Source organism: Taeniopygia guttata, chromosome 7 (assembly GCF_048771995.1).
Source record: "Taeniopygia guttata chromosome 7, bTaeGut7.mat, whole genome shotgun sequence".
Lineage (NCBI taxonomy): Eukaryota > Metazoa > Chordata > Aves > Passeriformes > Estrildidae > Taeniopygia > Taeniopygia guttata.
The window spans coordinates 27,297,609-27,319,159 of NC_133032.1; the positions used below are offsets into that span (position 1 = coordinate 27,297,609).

A 21,551-nucleotide genomic window follows, 5' to 3' on the forward strand; every position below is an offset into this window, starting at 1 on the left:
TACTGAATTTCTGATCATTTGGAGTCTTTCTCTGCCTTAAGAGATGTAGTACTTGTCCCTTTGAATAGGCTTTTCTTGATACAACACAACTGTTGAAATCCTGGCCCACTGAGAGCCAGTGGGAACTTTTCCACTGACTGTCAAAGGGCAAGACACTCCTAAATGTGGGTATTTTTCTGTTGAAGGAATTATACACAGATGGTCATCCATCCAGGCACTTTACGTTCTGCTGTCTGTTGGCAGCTGTTTTTTTTTTTTTTTTGTAATTTCTGTAATTTTTGAGCACTTCAGTTGAAAAACATCATCTGAAAAAAAGATCTGCATGTGTCTCACTGGGTGAGCGATGCCTTACCTGGGTCAGTAAAGGGACTTACTCTGGAAAATACAGGATTTTTCCATGGGCTGTCTGGGTATTGCAGTTCACATTATAGACCAGGATACAACTGAGAGTAAAACTGAGGGAAGAAAGCACATTAGCAAATTTCCTTTGACACCTATATAGTTACTAACTTGCTTTTATATTCTGTGCATTTGAGGTAATCATCTTTCTCCAGTAGCATTCCTGGCTTGAGCAGGAACTTGGTAGGACTGGACTCACAGAAGTCCGTGAAGCCATGCAGTCATGCAAGTAAAATGGGACCATGGTCATTTGGAAGAAATTATGTGTTTTATACTGATATGTTTTTAATAATAACATGTATTCAGTGATATTTAAAAGAAGTGTATCTAGTCACTGCTATAGTAACTGTTGAACATAAGCTATCAAAGCCATTGAGGGAAGTTGTCCAATGAGAAGTCCAAGTCTACAGTTAGGAAAACAAAGCAGGATTTCTCCTTAAGAAGTTGTTCCCATCTGTTGCCAGTGTGTTTATGATGTTCTTGATTTGGTACCAAAACCCCTTCAGTGCTTCTGACCAGCTGCCACCCCTGTGGCACACACACAGTATTTGCCTTACCTCGGTGCCCTGGCCACCCCTGCTCTGCAAGTCTGGGCAGCTCTGTCGCTGAGTTTCATGTGCAGCAGTTTTCCTCAGCCAGGCTTTGCACTTATTGAAAACAGCCTTTACTTGCCTGTGGAACTGCTCTGTCCCTGGGAAGTATTTTAAGTGATTGGTGTAGCAAATTGTCAGAGCTCTGGAATTAACTGTATGCTTGGTACTGCTGTGTCGAGGAAGGAATGAATACTGCTACTACCAAAACAGACGTGAGCTGGCAAACAAATAACTTTCAGGCAGTAAAATAAGTGTGGTTTTATATGTGTTTATATGTCTTAGATATATAATAATATATTTAGTACATTATTTCTACAAACCATGTATGCAGGTCCATTTCATGCTGATTTCCATTATTGCCAATGTAGCAACTAAAGAGAGAACCTAAGTTTACAAAGAAACTTTCAAAGTAAATTAACCTTATCCTTTGTTTGGAAAACTGGGAATCAGACGTGCTAATAATCTGAACTGCATATTTCTGAATGCTGCATCTTTCTAAATTTTGAAACACAACAGGGAAAGCTTTCTGCATGTGAACACAACCCCTTTTTTTACTTTTTGTATTCATATTGTCATTTCTGATGTTTTCAGTCTAAAAAACTTGAGCAAAGAGCAGCAGAAAACAGCCTTTCTTACCTGTTACCTTAATGGAGAATTCCACAGCCAGTGTGGTACAATAGAAGATCTTATGAAATTGGGTTCTATTAGACCATTTCTATTTAGCAACACTTTTTGTTCTATTTTAGAATCTGGACAGAGCCAAAAGGCTAAACTTTCACATTTTCAAAGTTTTATTTTAACAGTTGTCTCTCATGCTTCAGTCTCCCAAGTTTGTTTATATTGTTTACATTTTCCCAGCAAAGTCATCCTTTTTCTACCCTAGCTCTGTGCAAACACTTTCAATCATTTCTGCAGTATATGCTGTCCTAAAGTGATCTATTTTGAGTTGCTTTTCTTTGGAAACATGCATTTGAAATGCACTTAACTCGTTGTAATGCCCCAAAAAAGACTTTCAATGAGAGAAGCCATGTTATTCCTTCAAGAAAAGAAATCAGACTCTTGTGGTAAGTTTGCATGTGAGTCTGAGGCTGTTACCTTTTAGTACATCCTAGGTGTCACTCAAGCCTTTTCTAGCAGTTCTGGCTATTTTTAAGTTGTATCTGACCATTCCAACTGGATTTTAGAAAATAAAACAATGTTGCATATCTGGTTTTATGTCTGGGTCATGAAGTCTACATTTGAAAAAAAAAATCCCCAAAAATTAGTGATGATTGTGTTTAATGAAGCCCATGCCAGTCTGACTTCCCATGTAATACCATGAACAAGGAGCCAACCAAAGAAATTAGTAATTTTTTTCTTTTGGTTACTATATTCAAAGCACCTACACCTACCTCCTACACTGTTGTTTACCATCAGCTGTGTTTAGGCTGACTATCTTATGTTCCTAAAAACTGCAGCATCTTTTTCACCTATTCTTTGATATTCTCAGCTTGAGAACTGCACTGTTTTGAGTGTTTGTATGGGCACAAAGCATCCCTCTTTGAATTACCATTTATATTTTCTCCTTTTTTCCTCCCCCATTATAGTGGTAAATTCTTGCCAATTGATTTTCATAAATTTTATGTTATCCCAATACTGGCAATTCTGGTAGAGTTTTAGCGTTTCATTAAAATAAAGCAATGGAGAAACATGTTTGTTATACCTGAACTAATTTGGTTTAGGATTTAAAAGTATTTTTTCCATATTAATATTTTCAGAAATTAATGTAATTTGTCAACAAATGTTATGTGCTAGAATCCTTCCTAGATAGAAATTTTAAAATGTACTTTCCAGAAACGAGTAAGACCTTTAGACATTTTATTTCCTTCTTCTGTGGTTGCATCTATGTGTTTATTTAGTGCCCTAAATGGAGAGAAAGTATTCTGCTCTGCAGCCTTTTATTACTAAAATGGCATGCTTTTGCAATTATTATCCTGAGATATTCTGTATAATGGCAATATCTGCCCTTTAGTTTCAGTTAGTGAAATCCAGCAGGTGTCACTCTGGGGATTAAATAAGAAATATTACACAGAGATAAGCTTTTTTAGGAGAATTTAGAAGTATTTATCTTAATACATTTTTCCAGAATAATTTTTTGACCAGGCATGCCTCCTTAAGTCTGAAATTTGGGGTTTTTTGGTTATATGATTTAATGGGTATAGTCATCTTTCTGTGTGTCCCCTTGAACATGGAAAAAGACAGGTCAGAACTTGTACCCACAGATGACATGGCTGAAACATAAAGAGCTGTGACTCTGTTCAATATTGCCTTGATGATGTTAAAAAAAAGTGGTTTTGTCATCTTCTTTGGGGACAAAACTGTTCTTTTTGGTGGTGAACATTCTCTTGCACAAGTAATGTGTTTTCAGCTGTGATGAAGTCAAGGAGGTGCTTCTGCAAGTGACTTACATATTGAGACCGTCTACATACTCTTTGTGTTTGACATATCTGAAATTGATATGTGAGGTGGCTAATCATCCAAACTCTCACAGTAAAAAAAGTTTGGGGAAGACAGACTTTGCTGTGTGGCATGGAGTTTCAAGTAAAAGTCAATGCTGAATTTTTTGGTGTGGGGAAAAAAAAAGTGACTGGTTTATTGCTTAATGTTTCTTTAGGGAATGATGCAGTAGTGTTGTATTGTGGTGGATTTTTACATGAGTGTGGCACTCAATATTCTGAGAGCTTCATATTGTGTGGAATAGGAATGCGATCGTTAAAAATTTGTGGGTTTCTAGAGGGGATTGTTGTTTATTTCTGAGACGATGTTAATTCCACCTTAAAAAGAAACAAACACCTCAGCAGGCATCTCTGGAAGGCAACCCACAAATACAAGTCTCTCTTTAAATGGAAAGAAGCTTTTTTTATACATACATGCATACATTAATGTATTTTTACATATGTGTGCATATTTTTACAGATATATATTTTATATGTGTATTTTAAAAATAATCTCATTCTAGAACTTGTAACCTCAGCCTACTTTAAACAATCCAGTTTCCTTTCTCTCACTTCTTTCTCCTGTTTAAGCCCCCATCCTGTTCCGTTTTTGATTCTATTCAACTTCCTTTCCTGTGATGACTCTGAGTGAGTCACTTTGCCAGGCATTAAGAATGTGGCTTGACAGTATTTCCAACAGCTTATCCTATGCTGGCTCATGCAGATGAAATTAACCTCTTGCCTTATCCTTCCTCTCAGAGAAATGTCTGTCTTCACACGTCCAGTTTCTTGGAAGGTGGGGGTGGGAACCCTTTCCATAAATGACTGTGTTGAACTTCAGAGGCATCTCCCTTGCAGAGCGCGTGTACCGTACCATCGGCGTGGGGAACCTCTCTAACATTCGTTTAGTGTGTACTGGGCAAAAAGTTAGCTTCAACAAGTTCAGGAAAGCCAAATTAAGGCTCTTTCCTGAGTTCTGTTCAAGTATTCTCTGCGTGGCTACCACTGCACATTCTTCAGTCTTTATTAAATGTGCTGTTTATTGCATTAAAATGTGTGGAGGGCCACCAGGACTGCACTGGGTTTGTGTGTGGCTGGCAGCAGCTGGGAAAAAAGCACATGCTAAGTAGGCACTTAAACACTGAACTGAGCTGCTGCCTTTCTTGTGGTTATGTTTGTAGTGTGGGGCTTGAGGGGGCCTTTTTTTTTTTTCTTCCTTTGTTTTGGTTTGGTTTTTTTTGGTTGTTTTTTTTATCTTTCCTCTCCAGTTTTAGAACAAGTGGGTGAAGAGGGATTTTAAAAAATGATTTTAATCTGTTAATTGTGTATGTGCATCAGGAAATGAAAGCTTTTCTGCTGAAAACAAATGGGAAGTTATAGTCCTAGAAAAGAAGAACTTTAGAAAACAGTAAGCAAATAAGAGTAAGAATACCCATCAAGTTAAACTCCGCTATTGCAGTCTTCTCCTTGTCTTATAGAACCCAAGGATCTCACCCTCCATCGTTTTTCCCTAAGGAAGACATGAAAGATTATATCAGATGTAATTTTCTGTGTGTTGTGTCCTAAGTGCAATTAACATTGCCACAGATTACACACCAGGGAAAATAGATTTTTGTTTCATATTTATTTGCTAACACAGTGTAGGTTTTATCTAAAACAGGAGCAATGGTTACAACTGGAAGCTCAAACAATTCTGTCTGGAGTACAGTCGTATTCATTTGAAATTATTTTTAGTTTCTCATTCTGGAAATTCTTAATTTCTGACTCAAGGAGGTGATCTTGGTTCATCTTCTCCTCTTTAAAGTGTCATTATTGGTTGATTATGGAAGTCACAGTGTGGTCCTTTCAGAGCCTTTTGTTCCCCCAACCCCATGTGCAGGATGGGCTATATCAGCATTATGAGAGTACCTAGGAAAATCATTCCAGTGTTTTTAACCTTTTAGCATGATCCACTGGGATAGCTGCTGGGTCTAGGTTTTCTTTTCCTTTTTCTCCCTCAGCTATTTGAGAAGAACTTGCACAGGTAGAGCTCTTTCTCTGTAGAAGATCCCTCTTCTGAAAACTGTGCGTGCAATCCAGGGGAAGAATTCAGACAATGTAGTTTAACTGGACACTTTTTATTTAGAGCTGCAGGGATAAAATAGTCTGCTGACATGCTAAGCTTTTCCTAGAGTCACATTACAGACCAGTGAAGGACATGGCAGTAATTCAGGGTTTGTTGGAAGGCTGGCAAAATACTTGTGCTGTCTTTGTGGGGGCACTGGGGCACCAGAGCATGGCAGTGGCTGCTGCCACCTCCAGGGTACAACACCACCAAAAGAGCCCTGGTTTAAAGCAGATTTTAGGGACCAATAACCTTTCTAAGTCAGCGCAGGCAAGGGAAGAGAATTTTATATTGTCCAATGAAGACAAACTGGCAGGACAGAGTTATGGGTGATAACTCAGCTTCCTCAGGGAATGCACGTGTGCCAAACCAAAGTGTTCAAAAATAGCTTTAAACCATACAGGAATGTGGAAATTGTTAAGCCAGGGGTTTGTTTTGTTTGGTTTTTACAATTCCTTTATCCCTTGTGTTTCATAGAATTCTGAGCTTTTATATTTTTAAACATTTACAGATTTTAAGCAGGACATTGTCCAACTCCTCCTTCCTTGAGTACTAATTAACAGTAAAACAATGAAGCCTGGTAGTAAGGAATACAAAGTGATGGAAGGAGTAACAAATGAACAAAGGAAAAAAAAATTCTGAACCTTAAAATGTTGTTCCCCATAGGAAAGTGAACTGAAATAATCAGTAAATGGAATGATGTTGCCTTTAGCTCAATCAGGTGTCCTGTGGTCAGTCAAACTGATAAACAGAGAGATTCCACTACTTGTCTGTGGCATGAATTCACAGAATGGTTTTGGAATCAGTTGTCTATTCAGTGTTTTAATTAGATTGCAAAACCAGATGCTGGGTTTCAGTCCGTGGTCTAGTGAAGGTGTCAGTAACTGCAGTGCTAAGTTAGCTCATTTTTCCTCATACAGAGAGCAGGTGAAATACCCAATTGTCACACATGAAAGGTCTTCATTACCACCTTTCCTCTTCACCTGTGGAACAGAAGGATGCCTCCTACTTCTTCCACCACATATTGTCTAAAAAACGTCATGATCTCTCAGAATTTAAGCTTATGATTTTTCCACTATTCATTCCTGTTGTTCCTGTAATTTGCCCTTGGCAGGTAAAAGGATTCTGCTCTCTTCTCAATTCTCAAATGTAAGTGCCATTAAGGCACTTACAGCTGAATATTTTTCTCTGACCTGAGTTCTGCAGAGATGTGGGGCTGTTGTGCAGATCTCCACATGCAGTGAGTGGCCCAGGAGTGCCAGGGCTGTCTGCTCACCTCCAGGATGGGGCAGGATTTGTGCACGTGTGGTCCCATGTCGCAGTGGTTCCTCTGCTGCCATGCATCCGCTATTAAAAAAAAATTGCTGAATGACAGTAATAGAGAGGAACAATGGGCCATTACAGGATGTTCAGACAGGGTCATTACAGTATATTTTCTTGTGCAATCTTGTTATGAACAAGATTCATACTTACCAGCTTGTTTTATTTGTCAGCACCCTATTATTAATTGGTGTTGTAAGGCTATGAACTGCTCATATTCTAGCAAAGGTCAATTTGATGAAATTAAGTTTCTTTTCTAATAGCTCTGTGGAAAGCTGCTTTTCAATATTTATAATGAATTTATGGATTTTTAAAGTATTGGATATTTATTTATCATTATTGGTAATGACACAAAAGAAAAAGTCAGGAAGATTTTCACCGTCAAACTGCAAATTAGCCTTAATGTACTTAGCAAAATGAAACCACAGAATCTTGTGATGGGGCTGTTGTATTGGAAAATTTAGTTAGATCATGTAAAAGAAAGATATGTTACTTTTGAATTTTGAAACAAAAGCAGCTTATTTGTAGTGGTGCTTTTTGTCATATAGGATATTTTCTATAGTTTGCAACACTTGGAATCCAAATGCTTAGTTTTGTTTAAAAGGCAAAGATGAAGCACCTAGCTGGAGCAACAATTGTGGACTGTTTCTGTGTGCTGTTGAATTAACTTTCTGCCTGAAAGACACCTGCTAATGGACACAGTTGCAAACATTGGAGGTTTCAAGCTAAGGTGAAATAAGGAGTTCAAGCAAGAGAGGATTCAGTGAAATTTGGGAAGACATTAATTTGGCATAGAGATCCAGGAATTAGTAGAATAGATTAGAAACCAGTCCACAGGGATTTGGGGTGCTGATGAAAACTGCATTTGTTTTCAGCATTGTGTGAAAATGTTTCAATTTTTTATCAAGACACGTCATTTTCTTAGATGTGAAAACGGTTGTCTTTGTGTTCCTGGAATAAACACAGCCCAATTTGGAATCCTGGGCTATATTTGCGTAAGAGAGGCTAAGGAATGGAAAACTGAGGGTACTGTAGGTCAGCACTGAGGTTAGCAGGGCTGAGAGGGGAAGTCTGGCAGCTGAGGATGCCTCGGTGTGGCTGTGGCTGCCTCCTTCGCACGCGAGCTGGCCACAGCAGGGATGTTCTGCGAGTGCCACACATCCACAGACACCAGGTGACAGTGGGTGAGGCTGGCAGTGCTCCTTGGAAGCTTTTGTAAGCTGTACAGCTCTTGTCCAGTTTGACAATTGGCTCATTAGAGGCCAGTCATTTTTCCTCAGCTCTCTGATGCCTTTTGAAATCTTCCATCCTGCAAAATCCTTCAAATTACAAGGAGCACACTCAGTGAGACTGTATGGGTGATGCTCAGAGCACAAAGCAAGGTCGAAGGTTTGCAAATCCAGCACCAATTTAAAAGCAGTTAAAAATGAGGGGGGGTAAACAAGGGATGAGCAGGAAATACTGAAGAGTAAGTATGTGATGCTGAAAATTTCTTGTATGCTGGGTCTGCAGCACTCCATACAGAGGGTGGTCACTAGTTATTTATCACATCTAATGTTACTTGTATCTGTTTAAAAAGAAAATTTATGTATCACTTGGTATAGGAAGGGCTGTGTGCACCGCTTAGTGTAAAAATAAAGTAACTAATTAATGCAAATCAACTGTACTTTTGTCTCAATTAACTGCAGTACAGTAGTTAAGGTGTTCCTCCTAAAACCACATGATCCTGTGTGGATGAATGTAGGCAGTTTTATTGGGCTTTAAAAGCTCCAAAAAATACATGTGGATTTCCAGAATCCTTTGGTAACTTTTTTTAGCAAATATTTAAATACTCAGATCATTAAGCATGACGGAAGGGTTACAGGTGATGATTTTTTACATCAGCTGGGTTTTCCTAGAGGGTGACCATTTCAAAGGGCACTAGTTTTTTTGGTGAATATCATTCCAGTAATGGGACCACAAAAAAAGTTAAAACCATTTTATTTTGGGTTTCCAGAGGGATAACCTGCAAGTGACTGCTAAAAATGCTTCTTTGGATGAGAGAGAAAGGTTGTAAGCAAACTTTGCTAGAAAATGAATTAGTTCCAGCCCTATAGGGAGGGAAGAACTCAGTTTGTCACAGATAGATGTTTCCTGACATTGGGCATTTGGTTAACAACTTCCAGTGTTTGATGATGTCATGGGTCATGTGGATTCTGTGTGTTCGGGGCCCTTTTGCTTAACAGGAAGGGCACCCACTTATCTAGTAACTTCTCTGTTTGAAGAGATTCAGCTGCCCTTCCTGCCCCACTTTGCAGAACCTGAGCTTTCAAAGACAAACCAGTGCTGCTCCTGGGAATTTGCCAGTATCTAGGCCTTTTTTCCCAGCTGAAAAGGTAAATACCCCAAGAGATGAAAGCAATTATTTTCATTCTGCTTTGTGTTCCTCAGATCCTATTGGCTCTTCATCTACCAGAATCTCTGTGTAATAACCAAATGTGTCTTCATTCCTTTTCCTATGCTCCAAGAGCCTTGGACTTTCCAAAGCTGCCTGTATCCACAAATATCTAGATAAAGGATTTCCACTTTTCTGCAACCCTCTGGAGGAACTTACTGTTCTCTCCCCATAAAACCAGAGAGTATATATTGTAATAAAACACAGCATAGAAGCAAACCTGTTTCAGTAACACAAAAGGTGTCTGCGCCAGGAACCTACTCTCCCAGAAGAGCTTTTAGCTTATTCTGTCTTGAGTGCATGATAGTGTGGTTTTCATAACACTTGTTTCTAAGTTGCATCTCTTGCAAAGATGTGCGAGATATATATGTGGAAGTTGTGGTTATGTCATTGTTTTCAGGAATGAAACTGCCCCTAGTCTTACTGCCAGCATAAAGGAGTAACAGAAAATCAGTGGTTACCTTGGCTTTTTTTTCCCTTCCAAAATGCAGCGAGCATTATTATTGCTGTGTAATTGTTGCTGCTGATGGAAGATCCCTTTTCACAGTCTTCCAATGACTTCAGTATTTTCCTTGTTTTGTGTGAGGAAGGTAACCTTTGTGACATCCTGTTTTATTTACCAGCCATATCTGTAAGCTGCAGGAATCCTTCCTGTTCAGCCCACGACACAGTGCTCAAGACAGAAATCCTTGGTCTTCATTAGAAAACCTTTTGGTAACAATGAATAGTGCTCTGACTCCTGTCAGCTGTTTGTTTTCAATAGCACCAATTCATACTTTTTCCAAAACTAGAAAAGGCTGAAGAGAGTTGAATGAAATCAGAGTTCTTCTGTGTTTTTCCCAAAATTCAGGCTGTACCATATTGTGCACTGGTCAGGAAAATGGAAAGCTTTGTGACTGATCCCTCTCTGAGTTTGCACATCTCTGCAGTTCCTCCTCTTTTGCTGCAGTTGGAATTCAAATACAAAACTTCTATGGAAAAAGGCTGTCTTGCGTTTTTTTTCTGGCAGACTTATAACCTGGGAGTATCTAAAATATCATCAGAAAGCCTGTTCTCATGAGAGTCCTGTCCAGATTTCCAGCAAATCTGGAACGTTATCCAAGGAAGTGTAGAAATCTACACAATCACACAGTTACAGCAGAGCTTGTGGTTGAGTTTCTTTGATGTGGTGTGGCTTTGTTGGGTGTGTGGTTTTGTTGGGTTTTTTTTTTGGCTTTCAAGTTGAAAATTTTTTTTTTGGTTGCTATTCTTCCTTTGTCACTTTGTATAAAAGGACTTTAGTATAATTTTATCTTGTTTCCTTGTCCCCTTCCCTTGTTAATATTTTGTGGTTTTTTTTTTTTTTAATTCAGATTGATAATTTTCCATTCTCTTAGAAAGAAGCGTCATCTTTTTATGAACAAGAGTCTCTTAAGTCGGAGGGTGATGAAAGTTTTGCAGAATGAACTGTAGAATCAGTTCATAATAATTTTCTAATTAGGACTGTATCTCTAATGAACATTGACTCAAATTAGTGGGTGGATATTATTAAATAAGATGGGGTTTATTGCTTAGTTTCAAGTAGATATAGTACAGAGTGGTGTATCAAATTGTCCTTGTCCACAAATCTTTTCCAGAGTACATATTTCATAACTTGACATGGTCCACTCCTTAGTTTTAATCCTGCTGGAGATGTGCAGCACATGCAGAACTAATTCTGGAGAAGCTCTGTGTGGAGGCAGCGAGCACCATGAGCAAAACAGGCTGTTTGCTGGGCAAGGTGAAGCAAAACTGTCAGTGCTGTGGCTGAATTAAATACTCACCAGTAATTAATTCCATGGCCTGAGCAAGAGCGCCCTGAGACCATGTTATCATTCCAGCACAGCCCTGCCAAGCAGCTGGTGCTGCTCCTTGTTTTTGTTTTCTTCTCAGGGAAGTAGGATTGAGCTCACTGGAAATGTTTGTCGTCTTTCACTGATATAAATCAGTAAACATAATCATTTAAAGAAAAACACATTTGCCATACGTTAGCTGTGTGGACAAATAGATATTTTCCAGTGGTGACTCCTATTTATGGCTCCTATGTAATATGTGTGCTTTAAATTTTATTTATTTATTAGCATCCATAGTCTCCTTAAATAAAGTCTGATAATCTGATAAGTTTAAATTAATTGGCCTTTTAGGAGGAAAGCCTTTATCTATGTGATGAATGTGAGGGGGGGAAGCATTGTTCAGCATAACTTGTGGTTACAGAATCGTTTAGGATGCTCTTTTAGAATTTATCATTATTTACTTACAGGTCTTTTGCTGGGGGAGAAAAAGAATTTTTCTAATACCTGTATACTGTTGCATTGGCTCATGAAGAAGTGCTGATAAGATTCCTGTATTGGGTGAGAGACAGGAAAATATATTCACTTCTGAGGGGGAAAATCCAGCTCTTGGTAAACTGATAAGTGTTTTTGCTCTGAGACCTGTAGTAGCATCTTCTTATCAGCCTTAATTCAGCAAAAGTTAGTAAGCTTAATTTCAAATTGCTCTTATTAGATAAATTATTGTGCCTCTGTGTATTCTGTTCATAATATGATGGGGCTTGGAAGAACATTAAATATACAAAAGGCTACTTGGCTTATCCAACTGTGCAGCTTCTTATTTGAGGAACTGAATTTGTTCATCCATTCCCAGTCTGTGGGCATCAGCCTCAGCACCATCTCACCCCACCTACTGTAAATTTGTACAGAATTTTTATTTCCTAATACGCAGATCTGCAACAGATGAAACAAATGTGTCTCCAAAATAAGTCAGGTCATAGAGAACTTGCTACTAATAATCTGGTCTCAAGTCAAAGATGGTTGTATTTGCTGATAAACTTGATTTTGTTTTCCTCTGCTCCTAATTTGTGAGTTGGCTCCTGGCTATTGCACCTGAGTCAGTAGTTTAGCTTTTACAAATTTAAGTGGTTATTAGGTAACTTTTATAACAGAAGGACCAGAAATTTTCAGGCTTGAACAGCCCCAAGGGGGTCTGTATATGATCATACTCTATGTTCATACCATGTCCTGTACATATTTGTACCTTGCAGCTGTAGTTGGAGAATTTTGTAAATTGACAAATGTGCCAGGTTTCCAAAAAACTGAAGAAAATGTGCCAGTTTGTTTCCAGATGTTGGGATTGAGCTCTTTTCCCCACTGTTACCTTCTGTCCCATCCTGATGACTTTTTTTTTCTCTTAAAGTTTTTAAAAGTTTATCTTCACAACAAATTGCTCTTAAGACCAATTAATGTTGTGGAAACAATGATTTTGATTTGTTAGCAGTGACAGGTTGATTTCAGGGGTCAGGATATTATATTTTTGTAATGCAGTTCATGCTTTTCATTTATTTTAGACTACTTAATATTGTTTCACAGGTGTAATTGAATTCAAACCTTTATACACCTTAAGAAACTGAATTTATTTTTTCAATGACTTGTTTACAGAAACATAATTTCTCTGTAATGGTCTTGGGAGCTACTTAGTACTTTGAGACTTGCATATCTTTAGTCTAACTATACATTTAGCTAACAAAGATAGTATGTAACATTATCCAGACTCGACTGAAAGGAACTGAGTGTAACATCTTTAGTGTTTTTGAAAGCTATATGCTGCGCTATATAAAGTAACACAGTATTTTTATAATTATCAGCCATTAATCGTGTTGACTTCCTTCTCCTCCTAGAATTAGCACAGAAAGGATGGCACGCTTGTGTTTTGTTTGAAGCCTTGATCAACAACTACTCCCTAACTTTCTTTTTTACATTACTATTCTAAACTTGTGGCTCAAACAGAGTCAGATTTTGTCAAAGTGACAAAATTTTGTCAGAGTGACAAAATTATTATTTGCCCCCTAAGCATTTGCTAAGATACAACTTCACTTCTCCAGGAGTGGTGAGGAGCTGTGCACAAAGACCATTTGAACATTTGGGTTATTGAGGGCAGAATCAATGCTCACCACCTACTCAAATTTTGCTTCTTCCTTCATCCACAAGATATTGGATTAATAATGTCAGCACCGAGCATTGTGCATTTTAATAATTTTTGATGCCCTCAATAAGTTCAATGACCATGTTTTGCCTCATGACAGTGTAAAGGCCAATGAAGTATGGAAAGAATAAATGAAATATAATCACAGTTTCTGTAATGAAGAAGACTATCAGGGAAGAGCCAGGATCACACCCAAGTTTCTTCTGGGCAGGGAGGGCTGGGAAGCCAGGAGGCACTTCAGGGGAATAACCCTGCAGAAATGACATGGAGCAGTCAGTTCCAATGTGCCATCAAGCTGTGAGGAGTAGCACCGGGACAATGAGAAATGTGTGAAGACTCACATTTGTAATTGTCTCAACAAGTCTGTCTCTGCAGCAAAATTAAAATACCTTAATTCAGATTAACTTCCAGGTGTACCAAAAAAAATGAGAGAACTTAGAGAATTTCATCGTTTTAAACAGTTTGTAGTTCTTCAACTGTTGCATGGGACATAAATTTGTCGTAAGAGTGTAAAGATTTGCCTTAGAAATTTTAGAGTTTTAGGCAGTTCTGCATTCTTACGTTTATGAGCTTCAGTACAAATAGGAAGTAATGTGTAATAATGCAGAAGTTATTGAAGCATTTCATCCCTTGGACATAAAAGCAGCTGATTCTGAAATGCACTGCTCAGATACTGGCTTTTTGCAATAATTCCTCAGTTGTGCCTCTGGGGTGTAGATCCAGCCTAGGACAAGGAATGCTGACAAACCCTGGGATGCAGCAGCAAGTACGTCATAACCTCTTTTGCCAAGAAACAAATCCAGTCCCACAGTGATCATCTCCACCTATGTCACAGTCCTGCAGGGGAGAGGATGTTGCTGAGAGAAATGTATTTGGGCTATTTTACGGTAGAAAACAGCAGGAGATGCATAGGTCTTCAATGAGAGTTTAATACAAACTGGGTGGAGTTTTTGTCTTGTTTAGTTTGAATTTTGTTTCGGGTTGGGAATTTTTTTTTTTGCCTTGAAGCCTAGCCTTTATTGTCATAAAGAAAATTTCAAGTTACAGTGGTCAGAAGTCAAATAAAACTGAAACTGAAGTTAGAAACAGACTTTCCATAGCCTAAATTGTGCAAATTGTTTTTCCCAATAAATATATTAGAATTACGGAGTGTACCTTTCAAAGCTCACTACCTGAGTATATTGAGGGATAAGAAGTAATTAAAAGTCATAATTTGATTTTTCTAGAGTAGGAACCTGTTGCTTGACCATATTTGTTTCATCATAAACAGAACATTTTTAATAGGTAAGTGGAATTACAAGGAGGCTCCATGTGCACACAGGGCAGTAATGAGTGATGTTCCTAACACAATCCACACAGTCCTGGCTGTTGGAAGCTGCATTGTTAGGCTGGTGGCTGGGACTCAGGATATCCCTTTCTGCTTTCACAAAAATCTCTTGGGCCCTTCATTTCCAGCTGAACAGTCACCAAAAGGCCCATGGAAGAGACCTTGAGCAAAACTTAGACCTCACAGAGCAATGAGGATGCACTTTATTTCTTTATTTAGTTATCTATTTATTTTTTCATTTATAGTGTTTGTTCTGTTTGGGCTTTTCAGCTCTTCCAGATGTGGTGAAAATACTTGAGAGGACTAAATAATTGCTCAAGGGACTATCTAGATTCACAGCCTGGTCTTATTTCAGTGCAGAGTAGCATTTCCTCTTGAGTATACAAATCTGTTTGTCAAATTTGTCTCTACAAAGTTCCATTGCTTTGAGCTCCCTTGGGAAGCAGAGAAGGGTGATCCTGTACTGCTTTTGTAAGGTTATACCTTCAGAGCTGCTGTTTTTAGGGCAGCTTGGCAAAGCTCATCAGTGTCAATTACAGCCTCAGAAACAAGAGTCTAAGCTCAACAGAGAATGATATTTAAGTAAAAATGATCTTTGATGGGAAAGAATACCACCCTTTCCTCCACCTCCTCTCTGTACTTCAAGATCACTTGACTCTTTTGGTGCCTTCAGCCCTGGGAGGAGCCGTTTCCTGCAAAAAGGAGCTGTGTAAACAGGACAGAGGAAAGGCAGCCCCAGTGCTCCTCTGTCCTGGGGCTGGGACACTGCGGTCACTGCAGATCTGCTCCAGCCGTGCTTGCTGCCTTCTGGATAATGACAGCCTTGCTGAGGTGAGCTGTCAGCTCTGTGGTGAGAGTTCACCAAATATTTTCATCCTGCTCTCCTGGCTCTTGTTGGGGTTTCTCTAAAAGTTGCACTTAGCAATGTGAACTTTACTTGCAGTCCTTGGAGGTGGCCCAGTGTGTGTGACCCCCTTTTCTCAGGACCTTTGTTTCTGAGTTGATTCTGCTGTGGGCATGTAATGACTCAGTGACTTCAGTGAAGCATGCTGTGTGTTTTTTAATTCTTCATCAAATTTTAATTTTGATTATTTTCCTTTTTTTTTTTTGGTAGTGTTTGTAGTGTTCCACGTTTGGGGTGGGATGGGATGACCCAGCGCTCAGGCACCTGGTGCTTCCTGGGAAGCCCATTAGTCCTGGCTCAGTCCATCAGGATGCAGCAGATCCATCATGGCCAGGTTTGGCAAGTGTCTCTTACACCTTCAGGGCATCTCAGAGGGCACGGGGAGCTCTGTGACAGGCAGGGAATTTAGACTTTGGTCTTGATCTATCTCCTGACCCACACAGGTGAGGGGCAGCACTGGCAATGTGTGTGCAGCTACAGCTGAGTGCAGCCGTGGTGTAAATGGAGCCTCTACTAGAGACTGACTGCCCCACTAGCAGATTGTCTCCCATTTTGCATTTTCCAAAGGTTTATTTCTAATGGGTTTGTGCTTTCTGCAACATTTGCATGTATTGTTCACCTTTTACTATTGTAAAAGGTCAATTAAAAATAAAAAGGATGGTCCTGATTAGCTGGGCAGGTCCATTTCCAGTGCACCAGCATGTGTTGTGGATGTCTCTGGGGTATTTTTTGGAAAGCAAAATAGTTGATGGTGCTGGTACTTAAAAAGCTCAAGTTAGCTTCTGAAGCTAACACCCATTCAGTTCCTTTGTTTTGTTTGGAGTGCAGAGATTTGAGAATTCTTGGTGTACTTTGACCACTTTGAATACATTTCCCCAACTAAAAGGACCATAGAGTTGTTCAAAATCCCTTTTAGTTTGAATGTTTCAAAATCTAAGTGAAGGCTTGACTCTTACGTCTGCAGATGTTTAAATTTATCCTCACTAATGGTAATTATCATCATTGTGAATGTGCTGTGGTGTAAAATGGATACCTAGCACTAACATATTATGCATGCTATTTTAAGGCAAGTTGTATTCTATTTTACGTTGTAGTGTTTTTCACATTTTTGTGTAGGAATGCATTCTCTGACAAGTAATTTTCTCATCGTTCCTGTCCTTCCTTAACATTCTTGTCTTCTGTCAGGATGGCCTGCTTAAGAGCTGTGATTGCCTTTGATTATGTGTAAAAGAGATTTCCAACTCCTCTTAGGTCTTTATGGGAGTAAAGAAGGAATCAGGAAAATCAAATGTGACTGATTAACAGAGTACCAGAATCAGACATCACCTTTGTCAAAGCCTGTCTATTGCAGGGGATTGTTGCATAGTGGGATGTGGTGCTCAGGTTTCATTACACCAAGTAGGTAATCTCCAGCTTCCAGCTGGGAATTGCAGGTGGAACGTGATGGGAAGCTGTATCAGTTTGGTTATTGGGACAGAGCCTGTAAGTCATTTATTGAAGTGGCTGAAAAAACATCCACAGTGCTGCTAAATGCAATTCAGTCTGTGGGGCGAGTGCTTGGAATGGGTAGCAAGAGATTAGAAGGGAATAGAGCTGGAGTTCACCTTAGCTCATGCTTCCTTCTCAGCATGGGAAGAGTCTTCCTTCATGTTTCTTAGGAGCCAAGAGAATGTTCAGGTAGCTTGTCTCACTTGAGTAGCATTTAACACTGGGAATTCCTTGTGGGAGATTTTCCTTTAAACTCAGGTGTCCCTAGTGAGAGGCATTAATATCCAAACCACAGCCTTAAGTTTTTGTCCTGAGACCATCTCACAGGCTGGGAAATCCAGCTCCAGGTGCAATATTGCTGCAGATGATAAATGACTGGTAATTTACTAGCAGAAATATTGGTTTATATTTTCCTGAATTTTCATTTCTTTGGGTTTTCTCTTAAGCCAAGGAATTTTACTCTCTGTTTGCAGTCATTCTAATGAAAATCCCAACAGAAATGAATGATAAATCCATTGCTAATTGCTGAATGGATATTTAAATCTCAGTTGTGACACAATGCAAAGTGCTGGTGGGAAATCACTTAAATTCCTTCCTTTTTTTTTTTCCTCTGGCACATTAAAGGTTTTATTACTTATGGCCTTCAAAACTGTCAGTTTTTGTAGTCTTCTCAAAAACTGTAAATCCAAGTAGTTGATCCTAAACACACTGCACTTTCTCACTGGTATTCACTCCTACAGAGCAGGAGAATTATATCTGTATTAGAAGCTGAAATTTATTTATATTCCACAGACTGTCTGTCAGACATGAAGCTGGTTAAAATACCACCCACAATAGATATGTCTGTAAGAGCCACACATGCCTTAAAACTTCTTTCACAAAGCCCTTACTGAATATATCAACTGACTGCCAACGCTTTGATTTAGATCAGTTTTTTTTAATTCTCTTGCTCTTGTCTTTCCTTTATATTCTTTTTTTGGTGCTTCTCCATGACCTTACAGGAAAAACTGCATCAAAGGGCTGTTTTTATGACTTTCTTGCTAGAACTGAAACCATTTTCTTCACAGGGTAATGATTCTGCATTTTATAGCATTATGTATTTTCAGTAGCTGACTTGGCTCCCACACTTAAGACTGAACTTCCCATCAGTTTGGTAGTCTGATTTCCAACAGATGTCATATTTCATGTAATGTCTGACCCTCAGAGATCACCAGCCAAGTGGGGTTCAGAGTTCAGATCTCTCTGGGTGGTGGCCACTCTGGATTTAAAGTTCTGTTCCATAAAAACACTCATCAAAAATCTCTTTTCTCCAAAGCTTTGTAAAGTGGTGTAATGGAGCAGCCTGAGGATCAACAATGATTACAAGATAGAAGTTGTCTGGTGGCAATGACATGAGAGGGGATTTACTTATTCTGGTGGTTGCAAATGGTGCTTTTTGAAATCTCAACATCTTACTGAATTAATATTAGGGAAATTATGTCTTTCAGAATATAAAACCCAAATACACATAAAGTTTTCTGTCCTTCTTGATCAGGGTTTTTATCTAATCCATTCTTGGCTTAGACAAAGCTAAAAGTACTTTTCTTCCTGGTCTGTAAAACATTTATATGATATATAGAATAACTAATGCTGTGACTAAAGCCACAAGTTTTAGAATGATGTGCAGGAAGTGTTTGGCACTGCACAGTCAGTAAAGACTTGGGATATCACAAGAGAACACCAAGAATAAAAATTATTTTGTAATTTCTGTATACTATGCTCCTCATTGAGCGGTTATAAAACAGACTTGTGCAGTACTTGTTTTCTAATGCTCTTTTGAGAAAGGGAAAGGGAAACATATTTACAGGTTGTGGAGGAAACCAACCAGGCTTTATTCCTGCAAATTTGCATTTCTTTTGGAATCCTGGAGGATTTATGGCAATGAGAAGTTTCCTCATGAAATGTTACCCATTCTTGGTGTGGTGTAGGCCTGTATCAATTGCCAAACATTTTCGCTTCCATAAAACCACTGGCAGGGTCAGTAAGAGATGTACGTGTTATGAAATTCACCTGCCAGCAAGACTTGAATCCAGTTAGAATTTAGTACAGAAATCCTATATCTGTTAGCTCCTTTGGAAAAACACAGCCAGTTCTTAGAGCTTCATAAGAGAGCACAATTCTCTCTCCAGCAAATACGCTGATTAATTCAGAAATCTCATTCATCACCTGCTTGTTTCAGCAAATATCCTGCTCTATCAACAGCAGGAGGAAGCCAATGCAGGAGAAATCTGGATTTTACCAAAGGAAGCTTGGCATAAGTTAGCATGATAGAAATAAATGCAGGAGATTTTTTATTTGTGAATGGTTCCCTTGCATGGAGTCACTTGGGCGATGTTCTTTCCGTTGGCTCCAGCAATGTCAAGGCCATTGATGATGAAAGTTCTGTACTGTTTTTCCCCATTGCTTGGAAAATTGTCTTTCCCTCCTCCCTCCCTCCCTTCCCTCCCCAACCAAATCTCTGCCAAGCAAGCAGCTGTGAACAGAATTTCTCAGCGAGATGAATTTGAATTTTCACATGCTCTGTGGAACAGGACACACAAATACAGCTTTGAGAGGGTCGCAGCTGATGGGTGCCAGCCCAGAGTTTCTGCAGGTGCATGAACTGGATGATCCTTTGAGGTGTCGTAGTAAGTTAAAGAGTATGGGGAAAAAAAATTAAAAACACATGCCAAGTGTATTTCTTAGTGAGTTTTGATACCTCAGTCTGAGGGAAGACGTGCCTGTAAGTTTGATGTCCAAGCTGTGTATCAAAGCCAAACTAATGCCTGTGAGTTCTGCACTGGTATCTGAAACACTGACTTAAGAATGGCAGGATCTGCTCTGTACAAATGCAAACTCAAATGATTCTTTTTTAACTTAATTTGGGTGGACATCCTTATAAAAAGCTTCCCATCAAATTCCAAGCATTTTGTTTCTGCCAAGGATTTTTTTTTTCTGGAGTGTGAAATCAGTCTGAGGCTTCTGTGAGGTTTATTTTTCTCAAGGAAAATAAATGCAGGATGTGAGTATGCAGAAAATATGGGCACCTATTTAAAGCCATATAATATTTTCCATGCTTGCAGGGAAAATTTTCACTTGCTTGCAATTTAGACAAGCTTAAAACTGAGATTTTCCATCACATTTCCTGCCTTTTATATTATTGTTAATATTATATCTGGAGGGCAGAAAATGTGCTTAAATCTATAAATTTATGTGCAAATAAAATTTGTATGCAATTCATGACCAGAATAGCTGTGCTTGATGCACATTCCTCTGCTGTAGCTAGAGTGCTTGTAATGTTTTATTGCATGTGATATGTAGTATTTCATCTTCTTGACCAAGTGAGACTCTAGTTTATCAAGGCAGAGATTTTTGTGTCTGATTTGTGTAACATTTTTAACGTCCATAGCATTTTATTTTAGTTTTCATTCAGGTAATAGAGGGCGGGATACTGCAAAAGGATATGGAAAAGTCTGTTTGCAATTAAAGGAGCACTAATTGGACTTTAGGGACGGTGTGTAAGATACACTGGTCTTTCCCACGGCCACACCCTGAGCATATGATCTTCAGCTGAATTCATGGAAACATTCACACTGCTTCCTACAGATTGCAGCTGGCACCGTCTGTGACAGCTCTGCTTCGCAGGAGCAGAGGGTTTGTGTGCTGCTGTGGGATGCTGGCTCTGCCCTGCCTGCGGCTCTGTGGGGCAGAGATGTGCCTGGGGCTGCTGTGGGATGCTGGCTCTGCCCTGCCTGCAGCTCTGTGGGGCTGAGATGTGCCTGGGGCTGCTGTGGGATGCTGGCTCTGCCCTGCCTGCAGCTCTGTGGGGCAGAGATGTGCCTGGGGCACACAGAGCAGCGTGCTCAGGTGAGGGATGTGGCACTGGGCACGGCAGGGTGGGCTGTGCTGCCCCTCAGGTGTTGTGTGGCATTCAGACTGTGTGCCAGCCAAATTGGCATCTCCCCCTGCCACTGCTCCTAGTGCTAGTTCAAACCTTTCACAGCAGCAGAAGCGCTGCAAGCTGGATTTTTTCAGTGGCACAGGATCCCTTCTCTGTTAACAGTGTGAAAATGGAACAGGGTGTCAGCTGCAGTATATGGACTTGTGCCTGTCCGGTTTTCAGCATTGTTACTCTCTAATATTTCAAAACGTAAGTTATTAAGGCTTCAAGATGCAATTGCTGGACAAATTTGAAAATTAGAAAAGGCTTAGCTTCTTACTTTCAGGTAAGGATTATATACAATTCCAGGTGAAAGAAATTTTGCCTAAGTGGTATTTCGTAAAATATGTAAAAGTTTTTTATTTCAGTTAGTGCTAGAGATTTCAACTTAGACTAAAAGACTGCGCTCAGGTAAAAAAGAAATTACTCTTTTAAAAGTGAAGTGCACATTGACAATTATAGTTCATAAAAATCAACACTCAAGTATGTTCTAGGTGGTTGAAAATGGCATTGCCTGCCCAAACAGTCATAAGTGCTCTTAGGGGGATTGTATG

At 39.3% G+C, this 21,551-nt stretch overlaps 1 protein-coding gene across 4 annotated transcripts in view; it reads left to right on the forward strand.

The window, feature by feature from the left end:
* Nucleotides 1–21,551, forward strand: part of CALCRL (calcitonin receptor like receptor) — a 63,429-nt gene that overhangs the window by 2,181 nt on the left and 39,697 nt on the right. Inside the window, exon 1 of one of the 4 annotated variants that reach the window (XM_072931605.1) lies at nucleotides 15,790–15,885. The exons of 2 other annotated variants lie outside the window; for them this stretch is intronic. In XM_072931605.1, coding sequence (XP_072787706.1) covers nucleotides 15,878–15,885 — 8 coding nt within the window. In that variant the 5' untranslated portion in view covers nucleotides 15,790–15,877. Of the gene's footprint in view, nucleotides 1–15,789; nucleotides 15,886–21,551 lie in introns of those variants that run through there. One more of the 4 variants, XM_072931604.1, reaches the window with a different exon arrangement.